Genomic DNA, 27,381 nt, shown 5'->3' on the forward strand with positions numbered 1-27,381 from the left:
CAGTTTTACCTCATTTCTATCAGCATGTCACATATGCAACCAGAGGAGAGAAAAAACCTCTAGCCCACCTTTACTCCACACAGAGATGCAAACAAAGCTCTCCCTCGCCCACCGCTTTCAAGCCTACCAGACGAGCTAAATGACTTCTATTCTCGCTTTGAGGCAAGCAACACTGAAGCATACATCACTGGGGCCAAGCTTCCTGACATCCAGGACCTCTATACCAGGCGGTGTCAGAGGAAGGCCCTAAAAATAGCCAGACTCCAGCCACCCCAGTCATCGACTGTTCTCTCTGCTGCCACACAGCAAGCGGTACCAGAGCGCCAAGTCTAGGTCCAAAGGACTTCTTAACAGCTTCTACCCCCAAGCCATAAGACTCCTGAACAGCTAATCAAATGGCTACTCGGACTATTCACATTGATCCCCCCCCCCACCCCCATTTTTATGCTGCTGTTACTCTGTTTATTATCTATGCATAGTCACTAACTCTACCTACATGTACAAATTACCTCAATTAGCCTGACTAGCCTGTGCCCCTGCCCATTGACACTGTACCGGTACCCCCTGTATATAGCCTCCACATTGACTCTGTACCGGTACCCCCTGTATATAGCCTCCACAGACTCTGTACCGGTACCCCCTGTATATAGCCTCCACATTGACTCTGTACCGGTACCCCCTGTATATAGCCTCCACATTGACTCTGTACCGGTACCCCCTGTATATAGCCTCCACATTGACTCTGTACCGGTACCCCCTGTATATAGCCTCCACATTGACTCTGTACCGGTACCCCCTGTATATAGCCTCCACATTGACTCTGTACCGGTACCCCCTGTATATAGCCTCCACATTGACTCTGTACCGGTACCCCCTGTATATAGCCTCCACATTGACTCTGTACCGGTACCCCCTGTATATAGCCTCCACATTGACTCTGTACCGGTACCCCCTGTATATAGCCTCCACATTGACTCTGTACCGGTACCCCCTGTATATAGCCTCCACAGACTCTGTACCGGTACCCCCTGTATATAGCCTCCACATTGACTCTGTACCGGTACCCCCTGTATATAGCCTCCACATTGACTCTGTACCGGTACCCCCTGTATATAGCCTCCACATTGACTCTGTACCGGTACCCCCTGTATATAGCCTCCACATTGACTCTGTACCGGTACCCCCTGTATATAGCCTCCACAGACTCTGTACCGGTACCCCCTGTATATAGCCTCCACATTGACTCTGTACCGGTACCCCCTGTATATAGCCTCCACATTGACTCTGTACCGGTACCCCCTGTATATAGCCTCCACATTGACTCTGTACCGGTACCCCCTGTATATAGCCTCCACATTGACTCTGTACCGGTACCCCCTGTATATAGCCTCCACATTGACTCTGTACCGGTACCCCCTGTATATAGCCTCCACATTGACTCTGTACCGGTACCCCCTGTATATAGCCTCCACATTGACTCTGTACCGTAACAACCTGTATATAGCCTCCACATTGACTCTGTACCGGTACCCCCTGTATATAGTCTCCACATTGACTCTGTACCGGTACCCCCTGTATATAGCCTCCACATTGACTCTGTACCGGTACCCCCTGTATATAGCCTCCACATTGACTCTGTACCGGTACCCCCGGAATATAGCCTCCACATTGACTCTGTACCGGTACCCCCTGTATATAGCCTCCACATTGACTCAGTACCGGTACCCCCTGTATATAGCCTCCACATTGACTCTGTACCGGTACCCCCTGTATATAGCCTCCACATTGACTCAGTACCGGTACCCCCTGTATATAGCCTCCACATTGACTCTGTACCGGTACCCCCTGTATATAGCCTCCACATTGACTCTGTACCGGTACCCCCAGTATATAGCCTCCACATTGACTCAGTACCGGTACCCCCTGTATATAGCCTCCACATTGACTCTGTACCGGTACCCCCTGTATATAGCCTCCACATTGACTCTGTACCGGTACCCCCTGTATATAGCCTCCACATTGACTCTGTACCGGTACCCCCTGTATATAGCCTCCACATTGACTCTGTACCGGTACCCCCTGTATATAGCCTCCACATTGACTCTGTACCGGTACCCCCGGAATATAGCCTCCACATTGACTCTGTACCGGTACCCCCTGTATATAGTCTCCACATTGACTCTGTACCGGTACCCCCTGTATATAGCCTCCACATTGACTCTGTACCGGTACCCCCTGTATATAGCCTCCACATTGACTCTGTACCGGTACCCCCGGAATATAGCCTCCACATTGACTCTGTACCGGTACCCCCTGTATATAGCCTCCACATTGACTCAGTACCGGTACCCCCTGTATATAGCCTCCACATTGACTCTGTACCGGTACCCCCTGTATATAGCCTCCACATTGACTCAGTACCGGTACCCCCTGTATATAGCCTCCACATTGACTCTGTACCGGTACCCCCTGTATATAGCCTCCACATTGACTCTGTACCGGTACCCCCAGTATATAGCCTCCACATTGACTCAGTACCGGTACCCCCTGTATATAGCCTCCACATTGACTCTGTACCGGTACCCCCTGTATATAGCCTCCACATTGACTCTGTACCGGTACCCCCTGTATATAGCCTCCACATTGACTCTGTACCGGTACCCCCTGTATATAGCCTCCACATTGACTCTGTACCGGTACCCCCTGTATATAGCCTCCACATTGACTCTGTACCGGTACCCCCGGAATATAGCCTCCACATTGACTCTGTACCGGTACCCCCTGTATATAGCCTCCACATTGACTCAGTACCGGTACCCCCTGTATATAGCCTCCACATTGACTCTGTACCGGTACCCCCTGTATATAGCCTCCACATTGACTCAGTACCGGTACCCCCTGTATATAGCCTCCACATTGACTCTGTACCGGTACCCCCTGTATATAGCCTCCACATTGACTCTGTACCGGTACCCCCTGTATATAGCCTCCACATTGACTCTGTACCGGTACCCCCTGTATATAGCCTCCACATTGACTCTGTACCGGTACCCCCTGTATATAGCCTCCACATTGACTCTGTACCGGTACCCCCTGTATATAGCCTCCACATTGACTCTGTACCGGTACCCCCTGTATATAGCCTCCACATTGACCCTGTACCGGTACCCCCTGTATATAGCCTCCACATTGACTCTGTACCGGTACCCCCTGTATATAGCCTCCACATTGACTCTGTACCGGTACCCCCTGTATATAGCCTCCACATTGACTCTGTACCGGTACCCCCTGTATATAGCCTCCACATTGACTCTGTACCGGTACCCCCTGTATATAGCCTCCACATTGACTCTGTACCGGTACCCCCTGTATATAGCCTCCACATTGACTCTGTACCGGTACCCCCTGCATATAGCCTCCACATTGACTCTGTACCGGTACCCCCTGTATATAGCCTCCACATTGACTCTGTACCGGTACCCCCTGTATATAGCCTCCACATTGACTCTGTACCGGTACCCCCTGTATATAGCCTCCACATTGACTCTGTACCGGTACCCCCTGTATATAGCCTCCACATTGACTCTGTACCGGTACCCCCTGTATATAGCCTCCACATTGACTCTGTACCGGTACCCCCTGTATATAGCCTCCACATTGACTCTGTACCGGTACCCCCTGTATAAAGCCTCGCTACTGTTATTTTACTGATGCTCTTTAATTATTTGTTATTTTTCTATTTTCATTTATTTGTTTACTTCAGTTTATTTAGTAAATACTTTAACACTCTTAACTGCATTGTTGGTTAAGGGCTTGTAAAGTAAGCATTTCACGGTAAGGTCTACACCTGTTGTATTCGGCGCATGTGACAGATTACATTTGATTTGTTGAAAGGGCGACATGTCCGGTGAGCATGCAGCCATGGAAGAACTGAGACATTCAGCTTCCAGGAATTGTTTACAGATCCTTGCGGTATGAGGCTGTGTGTTATCACGCTGACACATGAGGAGATGGCGGCAGATGAACGGCACCACAATGGGCCTCAGGATCTCGTCACTTGAGACATCTGCAAATTTTAAAGTGGCGTTTTATTGTCCCCAGCACAAGGTGCACCTGTGTTAGGATAATGCTTCTTGATATGCCACACCTTTCAGATGGATGGATTATCTTGGCAAAGGAGAAATGCTCGCAAACAGAGATGTAAACACATTTCTGCACAAAATTAGAAACATCCGTTTTTTTTGTGCGAATGGATAAAAGTTGGGATATTTTATTTCAGCTCGTGAAACATGGGACCGAAACATTCCATGTAGCATGTATATTTTGGTTCAGTGTCCATAACTGGAGTGGATGAAATACATACAATCCAATCAGGGCCGTTCTGCCGACCTAGGAGAGACTAAACTGGCAACCAAATGTGCTCACTGCAAAACTACAATAGTCCCAGGAAGCAAATGACATTGAAATGACAGAAAATACATATCTTCCAGCCGTTAAAGTTTAGGCTCTGAATGAAAAGTGAAGACATAATTTACAGGACATTGAAAAGGAGTCTTTTCCGGATGTTGATGTCACGTCCTGACCAGTATAAGGGGTTAATTGTTATTGTAGTTTGGTCAGGACGTGACAGATGGGTATTTGTTTTATGTGGTTCGGGGTGGTGGTTTGTTTAGTGGGGCATTTGATTTGTGTATTTCCGGGGGGGTTTTGGGCACTGTTTTTGTATTCATGTATTTCTATGTTTGGTCTGGTGAGTCTGGTTCTATGTTTGGTTAGTTGGGGTGGGGACTCTCAATTGAAGACAGGTGTTGTCTATTTGCCTTTGATTGAGAGTCCTATATATTAGGGGGTGTTTGTAATTTGTGGGGGATTGTTTCTTGTTTTGCCTGTTTCTCGTCTAGCGTGAGTGAGCCTTACAAGACTGTTGTGTTGATCGTGAGTTCGTTGTTTGTTATTTTGGTGTTCATATTTGGAGTAAATAAAACGTCAACATCCACAATCCTGCTGCATTTTGGTCCTCCTTTCCCAACGACCACCAGTTGAAACAGGTTGATTTTCAGTTCTGAAAGAAAGTCTATGAATTAAATATTTGTAACATCTGTTTGTGCCAAATCAGGGATGATCCAGACCTGAACCAAACACAGGCATCTGTCCCTGCTAACTGAGGTGGAGCCTATAGCGTAGCCTATAGCGTAGCCTATAGCGTTGCCTATAGCGGAGCCTATAGCGTAGCCTATAGCGTAGCCTATAGCGTTGCCTATAGCGTTGCCTATAGCGTAGCCTATAGCGTTGCCTATAGCGGAGCCTATAGCGTAGCCTATAGCGTAGCCTATAGCGGAGCCTATAGCGTAGCCTATAAAGATTTAGATGCACTATTGTAAAGTGGTTGTTCCACTGGATATTATAGGTGAATGCACCAATTTGTAAGTCGCTCTGGATAAGAGCGTCTGCTAAATGACTAAAATGTAAAATGTAAAAAAATGCCTATAGCGTAGCCTATATAGCGTAGCCTATAGCGTAGCCTATAGCGTTGCCTATAGCGTAGCCTATAGCGTAGCCTATATAGCGTAGCCTATATAGCGTAGCCTATAGCGTAGCCTATAGCGTTGCCTACAGCGTAGCCTATATTGTAGCCTATAGCGTAGCCTAAATGTAATTGTATGAATGCCTATCTGTGCTAAGCCTACCACCTGTAAAACACCAACAACAACAACGAGGTCTGGACAGGACCAATAAAAGACTTTCCCTCGTGCTTACTGGGGTGCAGCCTACCATGTCGCCCTCAATGGAACTTTATGAACGCCCATCCATGTGGTAGGCCACCATTTGGAAAACAGGACTAATCAACTTGGCTATTTAAGCTCTGAATATCAGCTACCCAACTTTATCAGGAGCTCTTCAGCCGATTTGTAATGTTTACACAGCGGGAAATAGTATTTTCCATTTCGCCATGATCAGCTTGTCAAATTGAAGGATACAAACTGAAACCACTGATCAATGAGGTGAAACTCCAAGACAACAGTTGTGATTGTCTACAATGAGGTGAGGCGTTACGCCTCCAACAATACTCTGGAGAGGAGCGCAGCAGCGTTACGTCTAGAACAATACTCTGGAGAGGAGCGCGGCAGCGTTACGTCTCCAACAATACTCTGGAGAGGAGCGCGGCAGCGTTACGTCTAGAACAATACTCTGGAGAGGAGCGCAGCAGCGTTACGTCTAGAACAATACTCTGGAGAGGAGCGCGGCAGCGTTACGCCTCCAACAATACTCTGGAGAGGAGCGCAGCAGCGTTACGTCTAGAACAATACTCTGGAGAGGAGCGCGGCAGCGTTACGCCTCCAACAATACTCTGGAGAGGAGCGCAGCAGCGTTACGTCTAGAACAATACTCTGGAGAGGAGCGCGGCAGCGTTACGTCTAGAACAATACTCTGGAGAGGAGCGCGGCAGCGTTACGTCTAGAACAATACTCTGGAGAGGAGCGCGGCAGCGTTACGTCTCCAACAATACTCTGGAGAGGAGCGCAGCAGCGTTACGTCTCCAACAATACTCTGGAGAGGAGCGCAGCAGCGTTACGTCTAGAACAATACTCTGGAGAGGAGCGCGGCAGCGTTACGTCTCCAACAATACTCTGGAGAGGAGCGCAGCAGCGTTACGTCTAGAACAATACTCTGGAGAGGAGCGCGGCAGCGTTACGTCTCCAACAATACTCTGGAGAGGAGCGCGGCAGCGTTACGTCTAGAACAATACTCTGGAGAGGAGCGCGGCAGCGTTACGTCTAGAACAATACTCTGGAGAGGAGCGCGGCAGCGTTACATCTCCAACAATACTCTGGAGAGGAGCGCTGCAGCGTTACGCCTCCAACAATACTCTGGAGAGGAGCGCGGCAGCGTTACGTCTAGAACAATACTCTGGAGAGGAGCGCGGCAGCGTTACGCCTCCTACAATACTCTGGAGAGGAGCGCGGCGGGGTTACGCCTCCTACAATACTCTGGAGAGGAGCGCGGCAGCGTTACGTCTAGAACAATACTCTGGAGAGGAGCGCGGCAGCGTTACGTCTAGAACAATACTCTGGAGAGGAGCGCAGCAGCGTTACGTCTCCAACAATACTCTGGAGAGGAGCGCAGCAGCGTTACGCCTCCAACAATACTCTGGAGAGTAGTGCGGCAGCGTTACGCCTCCTATAATACTCTGGAGAGGAGCGCGGCAGCGTTACGCCTCCAACAATACTCTGGAGAGGAGCGCGGCAGCGTTACGTCTAGAACAATACTCTGGAGAGGAGCGCGGCAGCGTTACGTCTAGAACAATACTCTGGAGAGGAGCGCGGCGGCGTTACGCCTCCAACAATACTCTGGAGAGGAGCGCAGCAGCGTTACGTCTAGAACAATACTCTGGAGAGGAGCGCTGCAGCGTTACGTCTCCAACAATACTCTGGAGAGGAGCGCTGCAGCGTTACGTCTAGAACAATACTCTGGAGAGGAGCGCGGCAGCGTTACGCCTCCAACAATACTCTGGAGAGGAGCGCGGCAGCGTTACGTCTAGAACAATACTCTGGAGAGGAGCGCGGCAGCGTTACGCCTCCAACAATACTCTGGAGAGGAGCGCGGCAGCGTTACGTCTAGAACAATACTCTGGAGAGGAGCGCAGCAGCGTTACGCCTAGAACAATACTCTGGAGAGGAGCGCGGCGGCGTTACGTCTAGAACAATACTCTGGAGAGGAGCGCTGCAGCGTTACGTCTCCAACAATACTCTGGAGAGGAGCGCGGCAGCGTTACGCCTCCTACAATACTCTGGAGAGGAGCGCGGCAGCGTTACGCCTCCAACAATACTCTGGAGAGGAGCGCGGCAGCGTTACGTCTAGAACAATACTCTGGAGAGGAGCGCGGCAGCGTTACGTCTAGAACAATACTCTGGAGAGGAGCACGGCAGCGTTACGTCTAGAACAATACTCTCGAGAGGAGCGCGGCAGCGTTACGTCTAGAACAATACTCTGGAGAGGAGTGGACATTATTATCACAAAGCGGTATCAACGCTCACCTAAAAAGCCAATGTGCCACTGGTTGAAAGAAACTGTCACTGGTTTCGGGCATTTGGAGGTGCGTCTTGGTCAGTTAAGCTCAGAAAATGCCGCCGTGAATACAATGAATGGTGAGCTTCTCTAATGTACTGTAGCTAGCTAGCCCTAACCCTAATGTACTGTAGCTAGCTAGCCCTAACCCTAATGTACTGTAGCTAGCTAACCCTAATGTACTGTAGCTAGCTAACCCTAACCCTAATGTTCTGTAGCTAGCTAGCCCTAACCCTAATGTACTGTAGCTAGCTAACCCTGACCCTAATGTACTGTAGCTAGCTAGCCCTAATGTACTGTAGCTAGCTAACCCTAATGAACTGTAGCTAGCTAGCCCTAACCCTAATGTACTGTAGCTAGCTAGCCCTAACCCTAATGTACTGTAGCTAGCTAGCCCTAACCCTAATGTACTGTAGCTAGCTAACCCTAATGTACTGTAGCTAGCTAACCCTAACCCTAATGTACTGTAGCTAGCTAACCCTGACCCTAATGTACTGTAGCTAGCTAGCCTAACCCTAATGTACTGTAGCTAGCTAGCCTAACCCTGACCCTAATGTACTGTAGCTAGCTAGCCCTAATGTACTGTAGCTAGCTAGCCTAACCCTGACCCTAATGTACTGTAGCTAGCTAACCCTAATGTACTGTAGCTAGCTAGCCCTAACCCTAATGTACTGTAGCTAGCTAGCCCTAACCCTAATGTACTGTAGCTAGCTAGCCCTAACCCTAATGTACTGTAGCTAGCTAGCCTAACCCTGACCCTAATGTACTGTAGCTAGCTAGCCTAATCCTAATGTACTGTAGCTAGCTAGCCCTAACCCTAATGTACTGTAGCTAGCTAGCCCTAACCCTAATGTACTGTAGCTAGCTAGCCCTAACCCTAATGTACTGTAGCTAGCTAGCCTAACCCTAATGTACTGTAGCTAGCTAGCCTAACCCTAATGTACTGTAGCTAGCCTAACCCTAATGTACTGTAGCTAGCTAACCCTAATGTACTGTAGCTAGCCTAACCCTAATGTACTGTAGCTAGCTAGCCCTAACCCTAATGTACTATAGGTAGCTAGCCTAACCCTGACCCTAATGTACTGTAGCTAGCTAACCCTAATGTACTGTAGCTAGCCTAACCCTAATGTACTGTAGCTTGCTAGCCTAACCCTAATGTACTGTAGCTAGCTAGCCCTAACCCTAATGTACTGTAGCTAGCTAGCCTAACCCTAATGTACTGTAGCTAGCTAGCCTAACCCTGACCCTAATGTACTGTAGCTAGCTAGCCTAACCCTAATGTACTGTAGCTAGCTAGCCCTAACCCTAATGTACTGTAGCTAGCTAGCCCTAACCCTAATGTACTGTAGCTAGCTAGCCCTAACCCTAATGTACTATAGGTAGCTAGCCTAACCCTGACCCTAATGTACTGTAGCTAGCTAACCCTAATGTACTGTAGCTAGCCTAACCCTAATGTACTGTAGCTTGCTAGCCTAACCCTAATGTACTGTAGCTAGCTAGCCCTAACCCTAATGTACTGTAGCTAGCTAGCCTAACCCTAATGTACTGTAGCTAGCTAGCCCTAACCCTAATGTACTGTAGCTAGCTAGCCCTAACCCTAATGTACTGTAGCTAGCTAGCCTAACCCTAATGTACTGTAGCTAGCTAGCCTAACCCTAATGTACTGTAGCTAGCTAGCTAACCCTAATGTACTGTAGCTAGCTAGCCCTGACCCTAATGTACTGTAGCTAGCTAGCCCTGACCCTAATGTACTGTAGCTAGCTAGCCCTGACCCTAATGTACTGTAGCTAGCTAGCCTAACCCTAATGTACTGTAGCTAACTAGCCCTAATGTACTGTAGCTAGCTAACCCTAATGTACTGTAGCTAGCTAGCCCTGACCCTAATGTACTGTAGCTAGCTAGCCCTAACCCTAATGTACTGTAGCTAGCTAGCCTAACCCTAATGTACTGTAGCTAACTAGCCCTAATGTACTGTAGCTAGCTAACCCTAATGTACTGTAGCTAGCTAGCCCTGACCCTAATGTACTGTAGCTAGCTAGCCCTAACCCTAATGTACTGTAGCTAGCTAGCCTAACCCTAATGTACTGTAGCTAGCTAGCCTAACCCTAATGTACTGTAGCTAGCTAACTAACCCTAATGTACTGTAGCTAGCTAACTAACCCTAACACTGCACCACTCGGTAGAAAACTCTTTCAGCTGAATAATATTTCCATCAAAAAGGTTCGCTAGCAACACGGTGTTTGAATACACTATCAAAAGTACATGAAGTTTTACTTGTTGTAAACGTTTATACCATATGAGCATTCGGCCACCGGTGAACACATACCTGAAAACAGACTGAGGGAAAACTCCCGCTGCTGACCTGAAGGTACTGCAGCCAGGCGAGAGCAATACACCACAGAGCAATCGATACTCACACTCTACGGATATGGAAAAATAACTCTAACTAATGAAAGGATTTAGGTGGTAATACACAAGACAATATTACTCCTCGCTATGCCTCTGAATTACATAGTGCTTCCATTACTCCATCCCCATCCCTCAGCTTTTTACCGACCCAGGGGTGGGGAGGACCGATGTTATTGTCTCTACTGCTGAATGCTGCTTTTAGGTGCATGTCGCCACCTACCGTGCTGGAGTGTGTGGTCAATCACGGTTTGCATTAGCTCTTCATAGATATAGAAAATACAAACATACACCTTCCTTCAACTGCCTACATTCTCCTGCCTACATTCTCCTACCTACATTATCCTACCTACATTCTCCTGCCTTACATTCTCCTACCAACATTCTCCACCTACATTCTCCTGCCTACATTCTCCAACCTACATTATCCAACCTACATTCTCCAACCTACATTCTCCAACCTACATTCTCCAACCTACATTATCCAACCTACATTCTCCAACCTACATTATCCAACCTACATTCTCCTACCTACATTCTCCTACCTACATTATCCAACCTACATTATCCAACCTACATTATCCAACCTACATTATCAAACCTACATTCTCCTACCTACATTATCCAACCTACATTCTCCTACCTACATTATCCGACCTACATTATCCTAACCTACATTATCCAACCTACATTATCCAACCTACATTCTCCAACCTACATTATCCAACCTACATTCTCCTACCTACATTATCCAACCTACATTCTCCTACCTACATTATCCAACCTACATTCTCCTGCCTACATTCTCCTACCTACATTATCCTGCCTACATTCTCCTACCTACATTATCCAGCCTACATTCTCCTACCTACATTATCCAACCTACATTCTCCTACCTACATTATCCAACCTACATTCTCCTACCTACATTATCCAACCTACATTCTCCTACCTACATTCTCCTACCTACATTCTCCTACCTACATTATCCAACCTACATTCTCCTACCTACATTATCCAACCTACATTCTCCAACCTACATTATCCAACCTACATTCTCCTACCTACATTATCCTACCTACATTCTCCTACCTACATTCTCCTACCTACATTATCCAACCTACATTCTCCTACCTACATTATCCAACCTACATTCTCCTACCTACATTATCCAACCTACATTCTCCTACCTACATTCTCCTACCTACATTCTCCTACCTACATTATCCAACCTACATTCTCCTACCTACATTATCCAACCTACATTCTCCAACCTACATTATCCAACCTACATTCTCCTACCTACATTATCCTACCTACATTCTCCTACCTACATTATCCAACCTACATTCTCCTACCTACATTATCCAACCTACATTCTCCTACCTACATTCTCCTACCTACATTATCCAACCTACATTCTCCTACCTACATTATCCAACCTACATTCTCCTACCTACATTATCCAACCTACATTCTCCTACCTACATTATCCAACCTACATTCTCCTACCTACATTATCCAACCTACATTATCCAACCTACATTATCCTACCTACATTATCCAACCTACATTCTCCTACCTACATTATCCAACCTACATTCTCCTACCTACATTATCCAACCTACATTCTCCTACCTACATTATCCAACTTACATTATCCAACCTACATTCTCCTATCTACATTATCCAACCTATATTATCCTCTCTACATTATCCAACCTACATTCTCCTGCATACATTATCCAACCTACATTCTCCTACCTACATTATCCAACCTACATTCTCCTACCTACATTATCCAACCTACATTATCGTACCTACATTATCCAACCTACATTCTCCTACCTACATTATCCAACCTACATTCTCCAACCTACATTATCCAACCTACATTCTCCTACCTACATTATCCTACCTACATTCTCCTACCTACATTATCCAACCTACATTCTCCTACCTACATTCTCCTACCTACATTATCCAACCTACATTCTCCTACCTACATTATCCAACCTACATTCTCCTACCTACATTATCCAACCTACATTCTCCTACCTACATTATCCAACCTACATTCTCCTACCTACATTATCCAACCTACATTATCCAACCTACATTATCCTACCTACATTATCCAACCTACATTCTCCTACCTACATTATCCAACCTACATTCTCCTACCTACATTATCCAACCTACATTCTCCTACCTACATTATCCAACTTACATTATCCAACCTACATTCTCCTATCTACATTATCCAACCTATATTATCCTCTCTACATTATCCAACCTACATTCTCCTGCATACATTATCCAACCTACATTCTCCTACCTACATTATCCAACCTACATTCTCCTACCTACATTATCCAACCTACATTATCGTACCTACATTATCCAACCTACATTCTCCTACCTACATTATCCAACCTACATTCTCCAACCTACATTATCCAACCTACATTCTCCTACCTACATTATCCAACCTACATTATCCAACCTACATTATCCTACCTACATTATCCAACCTACATTCTCCTACCTACATTATCCAACCTACATTCTCCTACCTACATTATCCAACCTACATTCTCCTACCTACATTATCCAACTTACATTATCCAACCTACATTCTCCTATCTACATTATCCAACCTACATTATCCTCTCTACATTATCCAACCTACATTCTCCTGCATACATTATCCAACCTACATTCTCCTACCTACATTATCCAACCTACATTCTCCTACCTACATTATCCAACCTACATTATCGTACCTACATTATCCAACCTACATTATCCAACCTACCTGCTCCTACTACATTATCCAACCTACATTCTCCTACCTACATTATCCAACCTACATTCCTCTACCTACATTATCCAACCTACATTCTCCTACCTACATTATCCAACCTAAATTCTCCTACCTACATTATCCAACCTACATTCTCCTACCTACATTCTCCTACCTACATTATCCAACCTACATTCTCCTACCTACATTATCCAACCTACATAATCCTACCTACGTTATCCAACCTACATTCTCCTACCTACATTCTCCTACCTACATTATCCACTCTACATTATCCAACCTACATTATCCTAACTACATTATCCAACCTACATTATCCAACCTACATTATCAAACCTACATTATCAAACCTACATTATCAAACCTACATTCTCCAACCTACATTATCCAACCTACATTATCCGACCTACATTATCCATCCTACATGATCCAACCTACATTATCCAACCTACATTATCCAACCTACATTCTCCTACCTACATTATCCAACCTACATTATCCAACCTACATTCTCCTACCTACATTATCCAACCTACATTCTCCTGCCTACATTCTCCTACCTACATTATCCTGCCTACATTCTCCTACCTACATTATCCAACCTACATTCTCCTACCTACATTATCCAACCTACATTCTCCTACCTACATTATCCAACCTACATTCTCCTACCTACATTATCCAACCTACATTATCCAACCTACATTCTCCTACCTACATTCTCCTACCTACATTATCCAACCTACATTCTCCTACCTACATTATCCAACCTACATTCTCCTACCTACATTATCCAACCTACATTCTCCTACCTACATTATCCAACCTACATTCTCCTACCTACATTATCCAACCTACATTCTCCTACCTACATTATCCAACCTACATTCTCCTACCTACATTATCCAACTTACATTATCCAACCTACATTCTCCTACCTACATTATCCAACCTACATTATCCTCTCTACATTATCCAACCTACATTCTCCTGCATACATTATCCAACCTACATTCTCCTACCTACATTATCCAACCTACATTCTCCTACCTACATTATCCAACCTACATTATCCAACCTACATTATCAAACCTACATTATCAAACCTACATTATCAAACCTACATTCTCCAACCTACATTATCCAACCTACATTATCCGACCTACATTATCCATCCTACATTATCCAACCTACATTATCCAACCTACATTATCCAACCTACATTCTCCTACCTACATTATCCAACCTACATTATCCAACCTACATTCTCCTACCTACATTATCCAACCTACATTCTCCTGCCTACATTCTCCTACCTACATTATCCTGCCTACATTCTCCTACCTACATTATCCAACCTACATTCTCCTACCTACATTATCCAACCTACATTCTCCTACCTACATTATCCAACCTACATTCTCCTACCTACATTATCCAACCTACATTATCCAACCTACATTCTCCTACCTACATTCTCCTACCTACATTATCCAACCTACATTCTCCTACCTACATTATCCAACCTACATTCTCCTACCTACATTATCCAACCTACATTCTCCTATCTACATTATCCAACCTACATTCTCCTACCTACATTATCCAACCTACATTCTCCTACCTACATTATCCAACCTACATTCTCCTACCTACATTATCCAACCTACATTCTCCTACCTACATTATCCAACTTACATTATCCAACCTACATTCTCCTACCTACATTATCCAACCTACATTATCCTCTCTACATTATCCAACCTACATTCTCCTGCATACATTATCCAACCTACATTCTCCTACCTACATTATCCAACCTACATTCTCCTACCTACATTATCCAACCTACATTATCCTACCTACATTATCCAACCTACATTATCCAACCTACCTGCTCCTACCTACATTATCCAACCTACATTCTCCTACCTACATTATCCAACCTACATTCCTCTACCTACATTATCCAACCTACATTCTCCTACCTACATTATCCAACCTAAATTCTCCTACCTACATTATCCAACCTACATCCTCCTACCTACATTCTCCTACCTACATTATCCAACCTACATTCTCCTACCTACATTATCCAACCTACATAATCCTACCTACGTTATCCAACCTACATTCTCCTACCTACATTATCCAACCTACATTCTCCTACCTACATTATCCAACCTACATTCTCCTACCTACATTCTCCAACCTACATTATCCAACCTACATTCTCCTACCTACATCCTCCTACCTACATTTTCCTACCTACATTCTCCTACCTACATTGTCCTACCTACATTCTCCTACCTACATTCTCCTACCTACATTCTCCTACCTACATTATCCAACCTACATTATCCTACCTACATTATCCAACCTACATTATCCAACCTACATTCTCCTACCTACATTCTGCTACCTACATTATCCTACCTACATTCTCCTACCTACATTCTCCTACCTACATTCTCCTACCTACATTCTCCTACCTACATCCTCCTACCTACATTATCCTACCTACATTATCCAACCTACATTATCCAACCTACCTGCTCCTACCTACATTATCCAACCTACATTCTCCTACCTACATTATCCAACCTACATTCCTCTACCTACATTATCCAACCTACATTCTCCTACCTACATTATCCAACCTAAATTCTCCTACCTACATTATCCAACCTACATCCTCCTACCTACATTCTCCTACCTACATTATCCAACCTACATTCTCCTACCTACATTATCCAACCTACATAATCCTACCTACGTTATCCAACCTACATTCTCCTACCTACATTATCCAACCTACATTCTCCTACCTACATTATCCAACCTACATTCTCCTACCTACATTCTCCAACCTACATTATCCAACCTACATTCTCCTACCTACATCCTCCTACCTACATTCTCCTACCTACATTCTCCTACCTACATTGTCCTACCTACATTCTCCTACCTACATTCTCCTACCTACATTCTCCTACCTACATTATCCAACCTACATTATCCTACCTACATTATCCAACCTACATTATCCAACCTACATTCTCCTACCTACATTCTGCTACCTACATTATCCTACCTACATTCTCCTACCTACATTATCCTACCTACATTCTCCTACCTACATTCTCCTACCTACATTCTCCTACCTACATCCTCCTACCTACATTATCCTACCTACATTATCCAACCTACATTATCCAACCTACATCATCCTACCTACATCATCCTACCTACATTCTCCTACCTACATTCTCCAACCTACATTCTCCTATCTACATTCTCCAACCTACATTCTCCAACCTACATTATCCAATCTACATTATCCTACCTACATTATCCTGCCTACATTATCCAACCTACATTATCCTACCTACATTATCTAACCTACATTATCCTGCCTACATTATCCTACCTACATTATCCAACCTACATTATCCTGCCTACATTATCCTACCTACATTATCCTACCTACATTATCCTGCCTAACTCTGTACTGTAACGAACCCCTTGAAGCGAGTGTATCACCCTGTGCTCTATATTTGACTTTTATTTTACAAGCTTTCAAACCTCACTGTATATTTGACAGTTTATTGTGATTTTTTTTTATTTTGACTGCAGTTTTTTTGTTTCCTTCTCTGTTTTTACCAGCAAAGGGGCTTATGGGAAACGGGAGCGAGAGAAAAAAGAAAAAATAACTTTTTTGTTAAGTTGAAGCGTCCAATCAACAACATCAGCCCCTAGCTGGAAAGAGAACAAGATATTTACTGTGTTTCAATATTGGACCCCCATTTCTAGGCTGTCATTGAAAATAAGAATGTGTTCTTAATCTGACTTGCCTACTTAAATAAAGGTGTAAAAATATATATACACACTATATATATATATATATTGGCAAATCGGTGTCCAAAAATACAGATTACCGATTGTTATGAAAACTTGAAATCGGCCCTAATTAAATCGGCCATTCCGATTAATCGGTTGACCTCTAAATGGAACCGATTTTTTAAATATTATAGTATGCTTACTGTGTATTTCAGATTTCTTACTCCATTGCTGGGTTTTGAGTTTGCAAGAAAGGCATTTCACTGTACTTGTGCATGTGACATTAAAACACCTATGGACATAACTAAAGGTACTTTCCCATCGTCTAAAAGTATTAAGGACGGCTGTCTGATTTACGGTTGATTCAAGCATGTTTGTAAGGATTTGATACCCATATACTGTATAGTAGAGTGAATTCAGCTGTGTTGATACAGCGTTATATTGATATTTGGATATTTCAATTGGCATATGTGCTAATGTGCCTTTCTCCCAAGTTGTCACGAGAATTTTGCTATCTCAATGGTTGAACTCAACTATCACTCAAGCTTTGTCTATTTCCCAGAGGTCGGAAATCTCCGGTTAATAAAGAATTAGACAAAGTCTCAGATTCTGCAATAGATCAGTCCTTTATTCAGAGAGCGCTCTGACTTCAAAATGAGAACACAATCTTTTTATAGCACACACACACACACACACACACACACGAACTCACATCAGTAGAAACTCCACCTCTCTTTAGGTGGGCTGTATTTTTCCAAAGTTCACATATATTGTTTATCACCCTTCTGCAACACGTTTCATCATCTTCTGCAAGCCTAGCCATTTCTAACAGTTTTTCTCCTCCCTTTTGGTGGGGAGGCCTCTTTCCAGTTATTAGTTTCAACGTTATCACAAGTCGACAGTTCAGTTGTCCTTGAATGTCGCAACTATACCCAGCTCATATTGCGAAATAGTAAAACAATGGCCTAGTCACACCAGGGGCGAAAATCTGATATCAACTTTGGGGGGGACAATTACATGACATTTTCTCAAGAGCAATTCCTGAGGGGGACACCACAAGTAGTGCTGTAACACATAGCCTACGTTTAATATGGTAAATGTGTATTGAGGAACCAAAGAAATAAGGTGTTTGCCGTACTCCTAACTACCGGTACCCAAAACTACACAACTAATCACAACAGCAATACCATTGCCTTTAACAAATCTTAGTTCAGTCACCAGTTTAAGTTGAGAGTGGGGGTATCCATGGCATTTTCCAATTATGTTCCTATTTTACAAGTCAAAAAAATGGAGAACCTTTCATAATGTTGCCAAACAAAGACTCAACAAACTTACCTGAGACTCCCTGTCTCTGCCAGTCTGTCCCTGCATATCTGTCCCCAACTCTGCTGTCTGTGTGCCATCTGTTGCCTGCTCTGCCTAATGACATCAATGTGAAACATTTCCATTAGAATTTCATTTCTATCTTATGAACATTTTATCAACTAGTCTTTGAGATATTAGGCTACTAGGGTTCTTACTTTGCGTTTTGGTGTACTGAAAAATACTCTGATGTCCGTCTTTTTTCTTTTTTCTGCCATTTTTCTACCTGGCTGGCTACACACACACACAGTGTGTAGGTTATTTACAGTAGGAGATGGGCTTCTATCATCTTATCTTCTATCATTCTATATGGACTTCGATCTAAAAGGTAGCTAGCAAATGTGAAACGGATTAAAATGACAAGAGTTGACAGCTGTATGAGTTCACCATTTACACAACATATGCTGCAACCTTTTGTAATTTTAATAGTTTGTTTCATATTGGCTGGCTTCCAACAATAGCTGAATTTGCAAAGCTAGTGAGCGCCAATTCCGTTTCAGTGGTGTTTGCTATAATCTTTGCTACCTGGGTTAAATCAGTTTATCGCTAACCTTATCACAGGGACTTTGAAGCACTAACTTACGTCATCTGCATGCTGATCTCGGAATAAATTGACCATAGCAAAGATTCCATCTTTGACGAGGCCACATAAATGGAATAGGTACTAGCTAGCTTAATAGTTAATATTTGCGCGCTACCTCTGCATATTCAGCTAGTGTGTGTGCGCGATTGACTGGATTAACCTCACATCAGTTACGTTCATTGAGTGCCTTTCAGACAGTGGCTACGACCCCTCTGTTACCTTGCCAGTGGATCAAACCATTGTGAGGAAAAGGGTGGGGGGGTCGCAATCTTTTGAAACTTAAAAACGCGCTGTTAAGTGTCTATAATCAGCACAATTGCTTTCATTGCGTATTATTAATATTATTTAAATTACATAGTTATATTTCAGTGATATATTGGGGGGGACAAATCATATTTTTCCCAGGATGGGGGGGTCGTGTCCCCCCCGTCCCCCCCGCGATTTCCGCCCCTGAGTCACACACATTGAATTATGACTCTTAACACATTTCATACAATTATATGGTTTCAGGGTGGATACTTTAGTCATTATCTTAAACATACAAATTATTCTATCACAAGTTCACTGTAAATTAAATTTAAAATGGCAGTCAGTCACCTCTCCTTCAATTTTAGGAGAGTTAGAGAAGCAGATTAAATGTTTTCAACACGAAATTCAAGAGCTTAAGGAAATTAAATGGAGACTACAGAGAGACATCGCCTAGAGGAACAAATTCAAGCTGTAAATGACCAAGATCAACTTCAAGATGTCTACGAGGAACCTCAAGGCCTTCAAAGCTCTGTCCGACCAAAGATCCCGACATACAAAATGCATTGCAAAGAGAAGAGGCACAGAAAAATGAATAAAAAGACTCATCTCCCTGTATGACCAATGGAAGATCCAAGCCCGCAAAGCAAGAGAGCAGCTAAAGTCAGACGTTAGAGCACCAGCTGGCATTTCTGATCCACACATTGGAGAAAGGAAAAGGATGATGTCATGAGCGTCTATCTTGAAATTCGAGATCACATCACACCGTCAACTGAGTTAAGGCGTCTTGTTGACCCATGTGAGGCAGTTACAGCAGATTTACTTGATCCGACTACGCTCGCTCCATTTACAGATCTACTGTCTCACAAATGAATCACAAGCCCAGAGTTCAGTCCAGCCATCACTCCATGGCCTTATATATGGCAGCCAAACGTGCAGACGCAGCAGCGGAGCTGCCAGGAAGTTGAGGAGGAAGTGTTGCTGGAGGAAAATAAACAAAAAGGAAACAATGGAAGGATCTTGAAGCTCAGAAATGTGAGTTGGAACGATTACAGACAGAGAGACGTAAGGGCAGCTGGGGTTTTGGAGGCCTACAACCAGGAGGTAGTACGGGAAACTAGCTTCCAAACTGGGGTTTTGGAGGCCTACAACCAGGAGGTAGTACGGGAAACTAGCTTCCAAACTGGGGTTTTGGAGGCCTACAACCAGGAGGTAGTACGGGAAACTAGCTTCCAAACTGGGGTTTTGGAGGCCTACAACCAGGAGGTAGTACGGGAAACTAGCTTCCAAACTGGGGTTTTGGAGGCCTACAACCAGGAGGTAGTACGGGAAACTAGCTTCCAAACTGGGGTTTTGGAGGCCTACAACCAGGAGGTAGTACGGGAAACTAGCTTCCAAACTGGGGTTTTGGAGGTTTACAACCAGGAGGTAGTACGGGAAACTAGCTTCCAAACTGGGGTTTTGGAGGCCTACAACCAGGAGGTAGTACGGGAAACTAGCTTCCAAACTGGGGTTTTGGAGGCCTTCAACCAGGAGGTAGTACGGGAAACTAGCTTCCAAACTGGGGTTTTGGAGGCCTACAACCAGGAGGTAGTACGGGAAACTAGCTTCCAAACTGGGGTTTTGGAGGCCTACAACCAGGATGTAGTACGGGAAACTAGCTTCCAAACTGGGGTTTTGGAGGCCTACAACCAGGAGGTAGTACGGGAAACTAGCTTCCAAACTGGGGTTTTGGAGGCCTACAACCAGGATGTAGTACGGGAAACTAGCTTCCAAACTGGGGTTTTGGAGGCCTACAACCAGGAGGTAGTACGGGAAACTAGCTTCCAAACTGGGGTTTTGGAGGCCTACAACCAGGAGGTAGTACGGGAAACTAGCTTCCAAACTGGGGTTTTGGAGGTTTACAACCAGGAGGTAGTACGGGAAACTAGCTTCCAAACTGGGGTTTTGGAGGCCTACAACCAGGAGGTAGTACGGGAAACTAGCTTCCAAACTGGGGTTTTGGAGGCCTACAACCAGGATGTAGTACGGGAAACTAGCTTCCAAACTGGGGTTTTGGAGGCCTACAACCAGGAGGTAGTACGGGAAACTAGCTTCCAAACTGGGGTTTTGGAGGCCTACAACCAGGATGTAGTACGGGAAACTAGCTTCCAAACTGGGGTTTTGGAGGCCTACAACCAGGAGGTAGTACGGGAAACTAGCTTCCAAACTGGGGTTTTGGAGGTTTACAACCAGGAGGTAGTACGGGAAACTAGCTTCCAAACTGGGGTTTTGGAGGCCTACAACCAGGAGATAGTACGGGAAACTAGCTTCCAAACTGGGGTTTTGGAGGCCTACAACCAGGATGTAGTACGGGAAACTAGCTTCCAAACTGGGGTTTTGGAGGCCTACAACCAGGAGGTAGTACGGGAAACTAGCTTCCAAACTGGGGTTTTGGAGGCCTACAACCAGGAGGTAGTACGGGAAACTAGCTTCCAAACTGGGGTTTTGGAGGCCTACAACCAGGAGGTAGTACGGGAAACTAGCTTCCAAACTGCCGACAACATTACTGAAGAACAACATACATCTCCAACTACTACCCAACAACCCTACAATGCCCCAGCATCATCACCTCATGGGGACTTCTCTGGCTCAAGCCTTCCAAGATAGCATAGCCCTGACTTCCAATGCCCCAGCATCATCACCTCATGGGGACTTCTCTGGCTCAAGCCTTCCAAGATAGCATAGCCCTGACTTCCAATGCCCCAGCATCATCACCTCATGGGGACTTCTCTGGCTCAAGCCTTCCAAGATAGCATAGCCCTGACTTCCAATGCCCCAGCATCATCACCTCATGGGGACTTCTCTGGCTCAAGCCTCCCAAGATAGCATAGCCCTGACTTCCAATGCCCCAGCATCATCACCTCATGGGGACTTCTCTGGCTCAAGCCTTCCAAGATAGCATAGCCCTGACTTCCAATGCCCCAGCATCATCACCTCATGGGGACTTCTCTGGCTCAAGCCTTCCAAGATAGCATAGCCCTGACTTCCAATGCCCCAGCATCATCACCTCATGGGGACTTCTCTGGCTCAAGCCTTCCAAGATAGCATAGCCCTGACTTCCAATGCCAGAGCCATTTGTATTCAATGGGGATTCAATTATTTGAGTGGAAAGCTTCGGCCCGGCTCGTAAGACCCTGGATGGTACTTTCTACAGAAATGATGACGAGGCCTACAAAGATGCGTGGAACAAACTCAACCATAGATATGGCCAGCCATTTGTCATACAGAGGGGATTTAGAGAAAGGCTTGGAAACATCAACCTAAGGACGCTGTAGGACTCAGACTTTCAGATTTTTGGAATGCCTGTCAGGATGCTGTAGCTCATGTTAAAGGTCTTCAGATGTTAAATGACTGAAGAGAACCAGAAGCTAGTTAAAAAAACTCCCTGACTGGGCAGTGTCTCAGTAGAACAGACAAGTTACCTAAACCTTGAACAACAGTCAAGAACTCCCCAGTTTCCTGGACGTTGCTACTTTTATGTTGATGGAAGCAGAGATCACCTGAAATCCTTTCTATGCTCTCCGTTCATCCAAATGTAGGGAGACCAAGAGGAACAAGTGTTCTCAGCACTCAAACATTCACAGATAGTGAGAAACAAAAGTCAGACAAAGGAAGTGCAAGGCTTTGGAAAGTTTACCAAAACCAAGCTACATCTTTTCTCTGCACGAGTGGATATGGGCAGCGTTCATATTTGAGGTAGAAGAGAACTATAGTTATTATATTCAGCCCAAGGGCACAACGGCCACAAAAGACATGGAATTCTTTAGGTTGCATTACGGCCACACTAAGGGGATGCCGCTGGGAAAATCGAGTGCTTGTCAAATTGTGAATGATTAATTAATAACTCTAAATTAAGCATATAGGAGTGCAGTGCACCTACAGTGCATTCAACAAGTATTCAGACCCCTTGACTTTTTCCACATTTGGTGACGTTACAGCCTTATTCTAAAATTAACACAATTGTTTTTCCCCCCCTCAATCTACACACAACACCCCAGAATAACAAAGCAAAACTGTTTTTTAGAATTTTTTGAAAATGTATAAAAAACAAAAAACTGGAAACATAATTTACATACAGTTGAAGTCAGAAGTTTACATCCACCTTCGCCAAATACATTTAAACTCCGTTTCACAATTCCTGACATTTAATCCTAGTAAAAATTCCCTGTCTTAGGTCAGTTAGGATCACCACTTTATTTTAAGAATGTGAAATGTCAGAATAATAGTAGAGAGAATTATTTATTTCAGCTTTTATTTCTTTCATCACATTCCCAGTGGGTCAGAAGTTTACATAAACTCAATTAGTATTTGGTAGCACTGCCTTTAAATTGTTTAACTTGGGTCAAACGTTTTGGCTAGCCTTCCACAAGCTTCCCACAATCAGTTGGGTGAATTTTGGCCCATTCCTCCTGACAGAGCTGGTGTAACTGAGTTAGGTTTGTAGGCCTCCTTGCTCGCACACACTTTTTCAGTTCTGCCCACAAATTTTCTATAAGATTGAGGTCAGGGCTTTGTGATGGCCACTCCAATACCTTGACTTTGTTGTCCTTAAGCCATTTTGCCATAACTTTGGAAGTATGCTTGGGGTCATTGTCCATTTGGAAGACCCATTTGCGACCAAGCTTTAACTTCCTGACTGATGTCTTAAGATGTTGCTGCAATATCCACATAATTTTCCTTTCTCATGACACCATCTATTTTGTGAAGTGCACCAGTCCCTCCTGCAGCAAAGCACCCCCACAACATGATGCTGCCACCCCCGTGCTTCACGGTTGGGATGGTGATCTTCGGCTTGCAAGCCTCCCCCTTTTTCCTCCAAACATAACGATGGTCATTATGGCCAAACAGTTCTAATTTTGTTTCATCAGACCTGACGACATTTCTCCAAAAAGTACGATCTTTGTCGCCATGTGCAGTTTGCAGCAGTGGCATCTTCCTTGCTGAGCGGCCTTTCAGGTTATGTCGATATAGGACTCGTTTTACTGTGGATATAGATACTTTTGTACCCGTTTCCTCCAGCATCTTCACAAGGTCCTTTGCTGTTGTTCTGGGATTGATTTGCACTTTTCGCACCAAAGTACGTTCATCTCTAGGAGACAGAACGCGTCTCCTTCCTGAGCGGTGTGACGGCTGCGTGGTCCCATGGTGTTAATACTTGCGTACTATTGTTTGTACAGATGAACGTGGTACCTTCAGGCGTTTGGAAATTGCTCCCAAGGATGAACCAGACTTGTGGAGGTCTACATTTTTTTTCTGAGGTCTTGGCTGATTTCTTTTGATTTTCCCATGATGTCAAGTAAAGAGGCACTGAGTTTGAAGGTAGGCCTTGAAATGCATCCACAGGTACACCTCCAATTGACTCAAATTATGTCAATTTTCCTATCAGAAGCTTCTAAAGCCATGACATCATTTTCTGGAATTTTCCAAGCTGTTTAAAGGCCCAGTCAACTTCTGACCCACTGGAATAGTGATACAGTGAATTATAAGTGAAATAATCTGCCATGTAAATCCTGTAAATTTCGTACATACAAGTAATTACTGTAAAATAGATGCACAATATATTGTAATCAGGAAGGTGTACATGTACTCTAAAAATACAGCAAATTGCTGTTATTTATAAACAGTAAGTTATTGTAGTACATCTACAGCAACATGTTGTAATTCCACTGAATCCTCTGGTCTTCTAGAACCAAGAGGGGGACCTGCAGGTCTAAACAATTGTTGGAAAAATGACTTATTAAATTAATTATAGAGGATCTCCACTACACAACAGAACCAGCTATAGAGGATCTCCACTACACAACAGAACCAGCTATAGAGGATCTCCACTACACAACAGAACCAGCTATAGAGGATCTCCACTACACAACAGAACCAGCTATAGAGGATCTCCACTACACAACAGAACCAGCTATAGAGGATCTCCACTACACAACAGAACCAGCTATAGAGGATCTCCACTACACAACAGAACCAGCTATAGAGGATCTCCACTACACAACAGAACCAGCTATAGAGGATCTCCACTACACAACAGAACCAGCTATAGAGGATCTCCACTACACAACAGAACCAGCTATAGAGGATCTCCACTACACAACAGAACCAGCTATAGAGGATCTCCACTACACAACAGAACCAGCTATAGAGGATCTCCACTACACAACAGAACCAGCTATAGAGGATCTCCACTACACAACAGAACCAGCTATAGAGGATCTCCACTACACAACAGAACCAGCTATAGAGGATCTCCACTACACAACAGAACCAGCTATAGAGGATCTCCACTACACAACAGAACCAGCTATAGAGGATCTCCACTACACAACAGAACCAGCTATAGAGGATCTCCACTACACAACAGAACCAGCTATAGAGGATCTCCACTACACAACAGAACCAGCTATAGAGGATCTCCACTACACAACAGAACCAGCTATAGAGGATCTCCACTACACAACAGAACCAGCTATAGAGGATCTCCACTACACAACAGAACCAGCTATAGAGGATCTCCACTACACAACAGAACCAGCTATAGAGGATCTCCACTACACAACAGAACCAGCTATAGAGGATCTCCACTACACAACAGAACCAGCTATAGAGGATCTCCACTACACAACAGAACCAGCTATAGAGGATCTCCACTACACAACAGAACCAGCTATAGAGGATCTCCACTACACAACAGAACCAGCTATAGAGGATCTCCACTACACAACAGAACCAGCTATAGAGGATCTCCACTACACAACAGAACCAGCTATAGAGGATCTCCACTACACAACAGAACCAGCTATAGAGGATCTCCACTACACAACAGAACCAGCTATAGAGGATCTCCACTACACAACAGAACCAGCTATAGAGGATCTCCACTACACAACAGAACCAGCTATAGAGGATCTCCACTACACAACAGAACCAGCTATAGAGGATCTCCACTACACAACAGAACCAGCTATAGAGGATCTCCACTACACAACAGAACCAGCTATAGAGGATCTCCACTACACAACAGAACCAGCTATAGAGGATCTCCACTACACAACAGAACCAGCTATAGAGGATCTCCACTACACAACAGAACCAGCTATAGAGGATCTCCACTACACAACAGAACCAGCTATAGAGGATCTCCACTACACAACAGAACCAACAGAACCAGCTATAGAGGATCTCCACTACACAACAGAACCAGCTATAGAGGATCTCCACTACACAACAGAACCAGCTATAGAGGATCTCCACTACACAACAGAACCAGCTATAGAGGATCTCCACTACACAACAGAACCAGCTATAGAGGATCTCCACTACACAACAGAACCAGCTATAGAGGATCTCCACTACACAACAGAACCAGCTATAGAGGATCTCCACTACACAACAGAACCAGCTATAGAGGATCTCCACTACACAACAGAACCAGCTATAGAGGATCTCCACTACACAACAGAACCAGCTATAGAGGATCTCCACTACACAACAGAACCAGCTATAGAGGATCTCCACTACACAACAGAACCAGCTATAGAGGATCTCCACTACACAACAGAACCAGCTATAGAGGATCTCCACTACACAACAGAACCAGCTATAGAGGATCTCCACTACACAACAGAACCAGCTATAGAGGATCTCCACTACACAACAGAACCAGCTATAGAGGATCTCCACTACACAACAGAACCAGCTATAGAGGATCTCCACTACACAACAGAACCAGCTATAGAGGATCTCCACTACACAACAGAACCAGCTATAGAGGATCTCCACTACACAACAGAACCAGCTATAGAGGATCTCCACTACACAACAGAACCAGCTATAGAGGATCTCCACTACACAACAGAACCAGCTATAGAGGATCTCCACTACACAACAGAACCAGCTATAGAGGATCTCCACTACACAACAGAACCAGCTATAGAGGATCTCCACTACACAACAGAACCAGCTATAGAGGATCTCCACTACACAACAGAACCAGCTATAGAGG

At 44.4% G+C, this 27,381-nt stretch overlaps 1 protein-coding gene across 4 annotated transcripts in view; it reads right to left on the reverse strand.

Moving 5' to 3' along the window:
* LOC106593782 (uncharacterized) overlaps positions 1-18,558 on the reverse strand; it is a 32,103-nt gene extending 13,545 nt beyond the window's left edge. The window contains exon 1 of one of the 4 annotated variants that reach the window (XM_082972592.1): positions 18,476-18,558. In XM_082972592.1, coding sequence (XP_082828718.1) covers positions 18,476-18,543 — 68 coding nt within the window. In that variant the 5' untranslated portion in view covers positions 18,544-18,558. Of the gene's footprint in view, positions 1-4,917; positions 5,081-8,036; positions 8,399-10,393; positions 10,683-18,475 lie in introns of those variants that run through there. The other 3 variants (XM_082972594.1, XM_082972593.1, XM_045712441.2) reach the window with 3 other exon arrangements.
* Between the last annotated feature and the right edge of the window lie 8,823 nt (positions 18,559-27,381).

The sequence above is a fragment of the Salmo salar genome, unplaced genomic scaffold, assembly GCF_965601325.2.
Source record: "Salmo salar unplaced genomic scaffold, fSalSal1 ptg000784l, whole genome shotgun sequence".
Taxonomy (NCBI): Eukaryota; Metazoa; Chordata; class Actinopteri; order Salmoniformes; family Salmonidae; genus Salmo; species Salmo salar.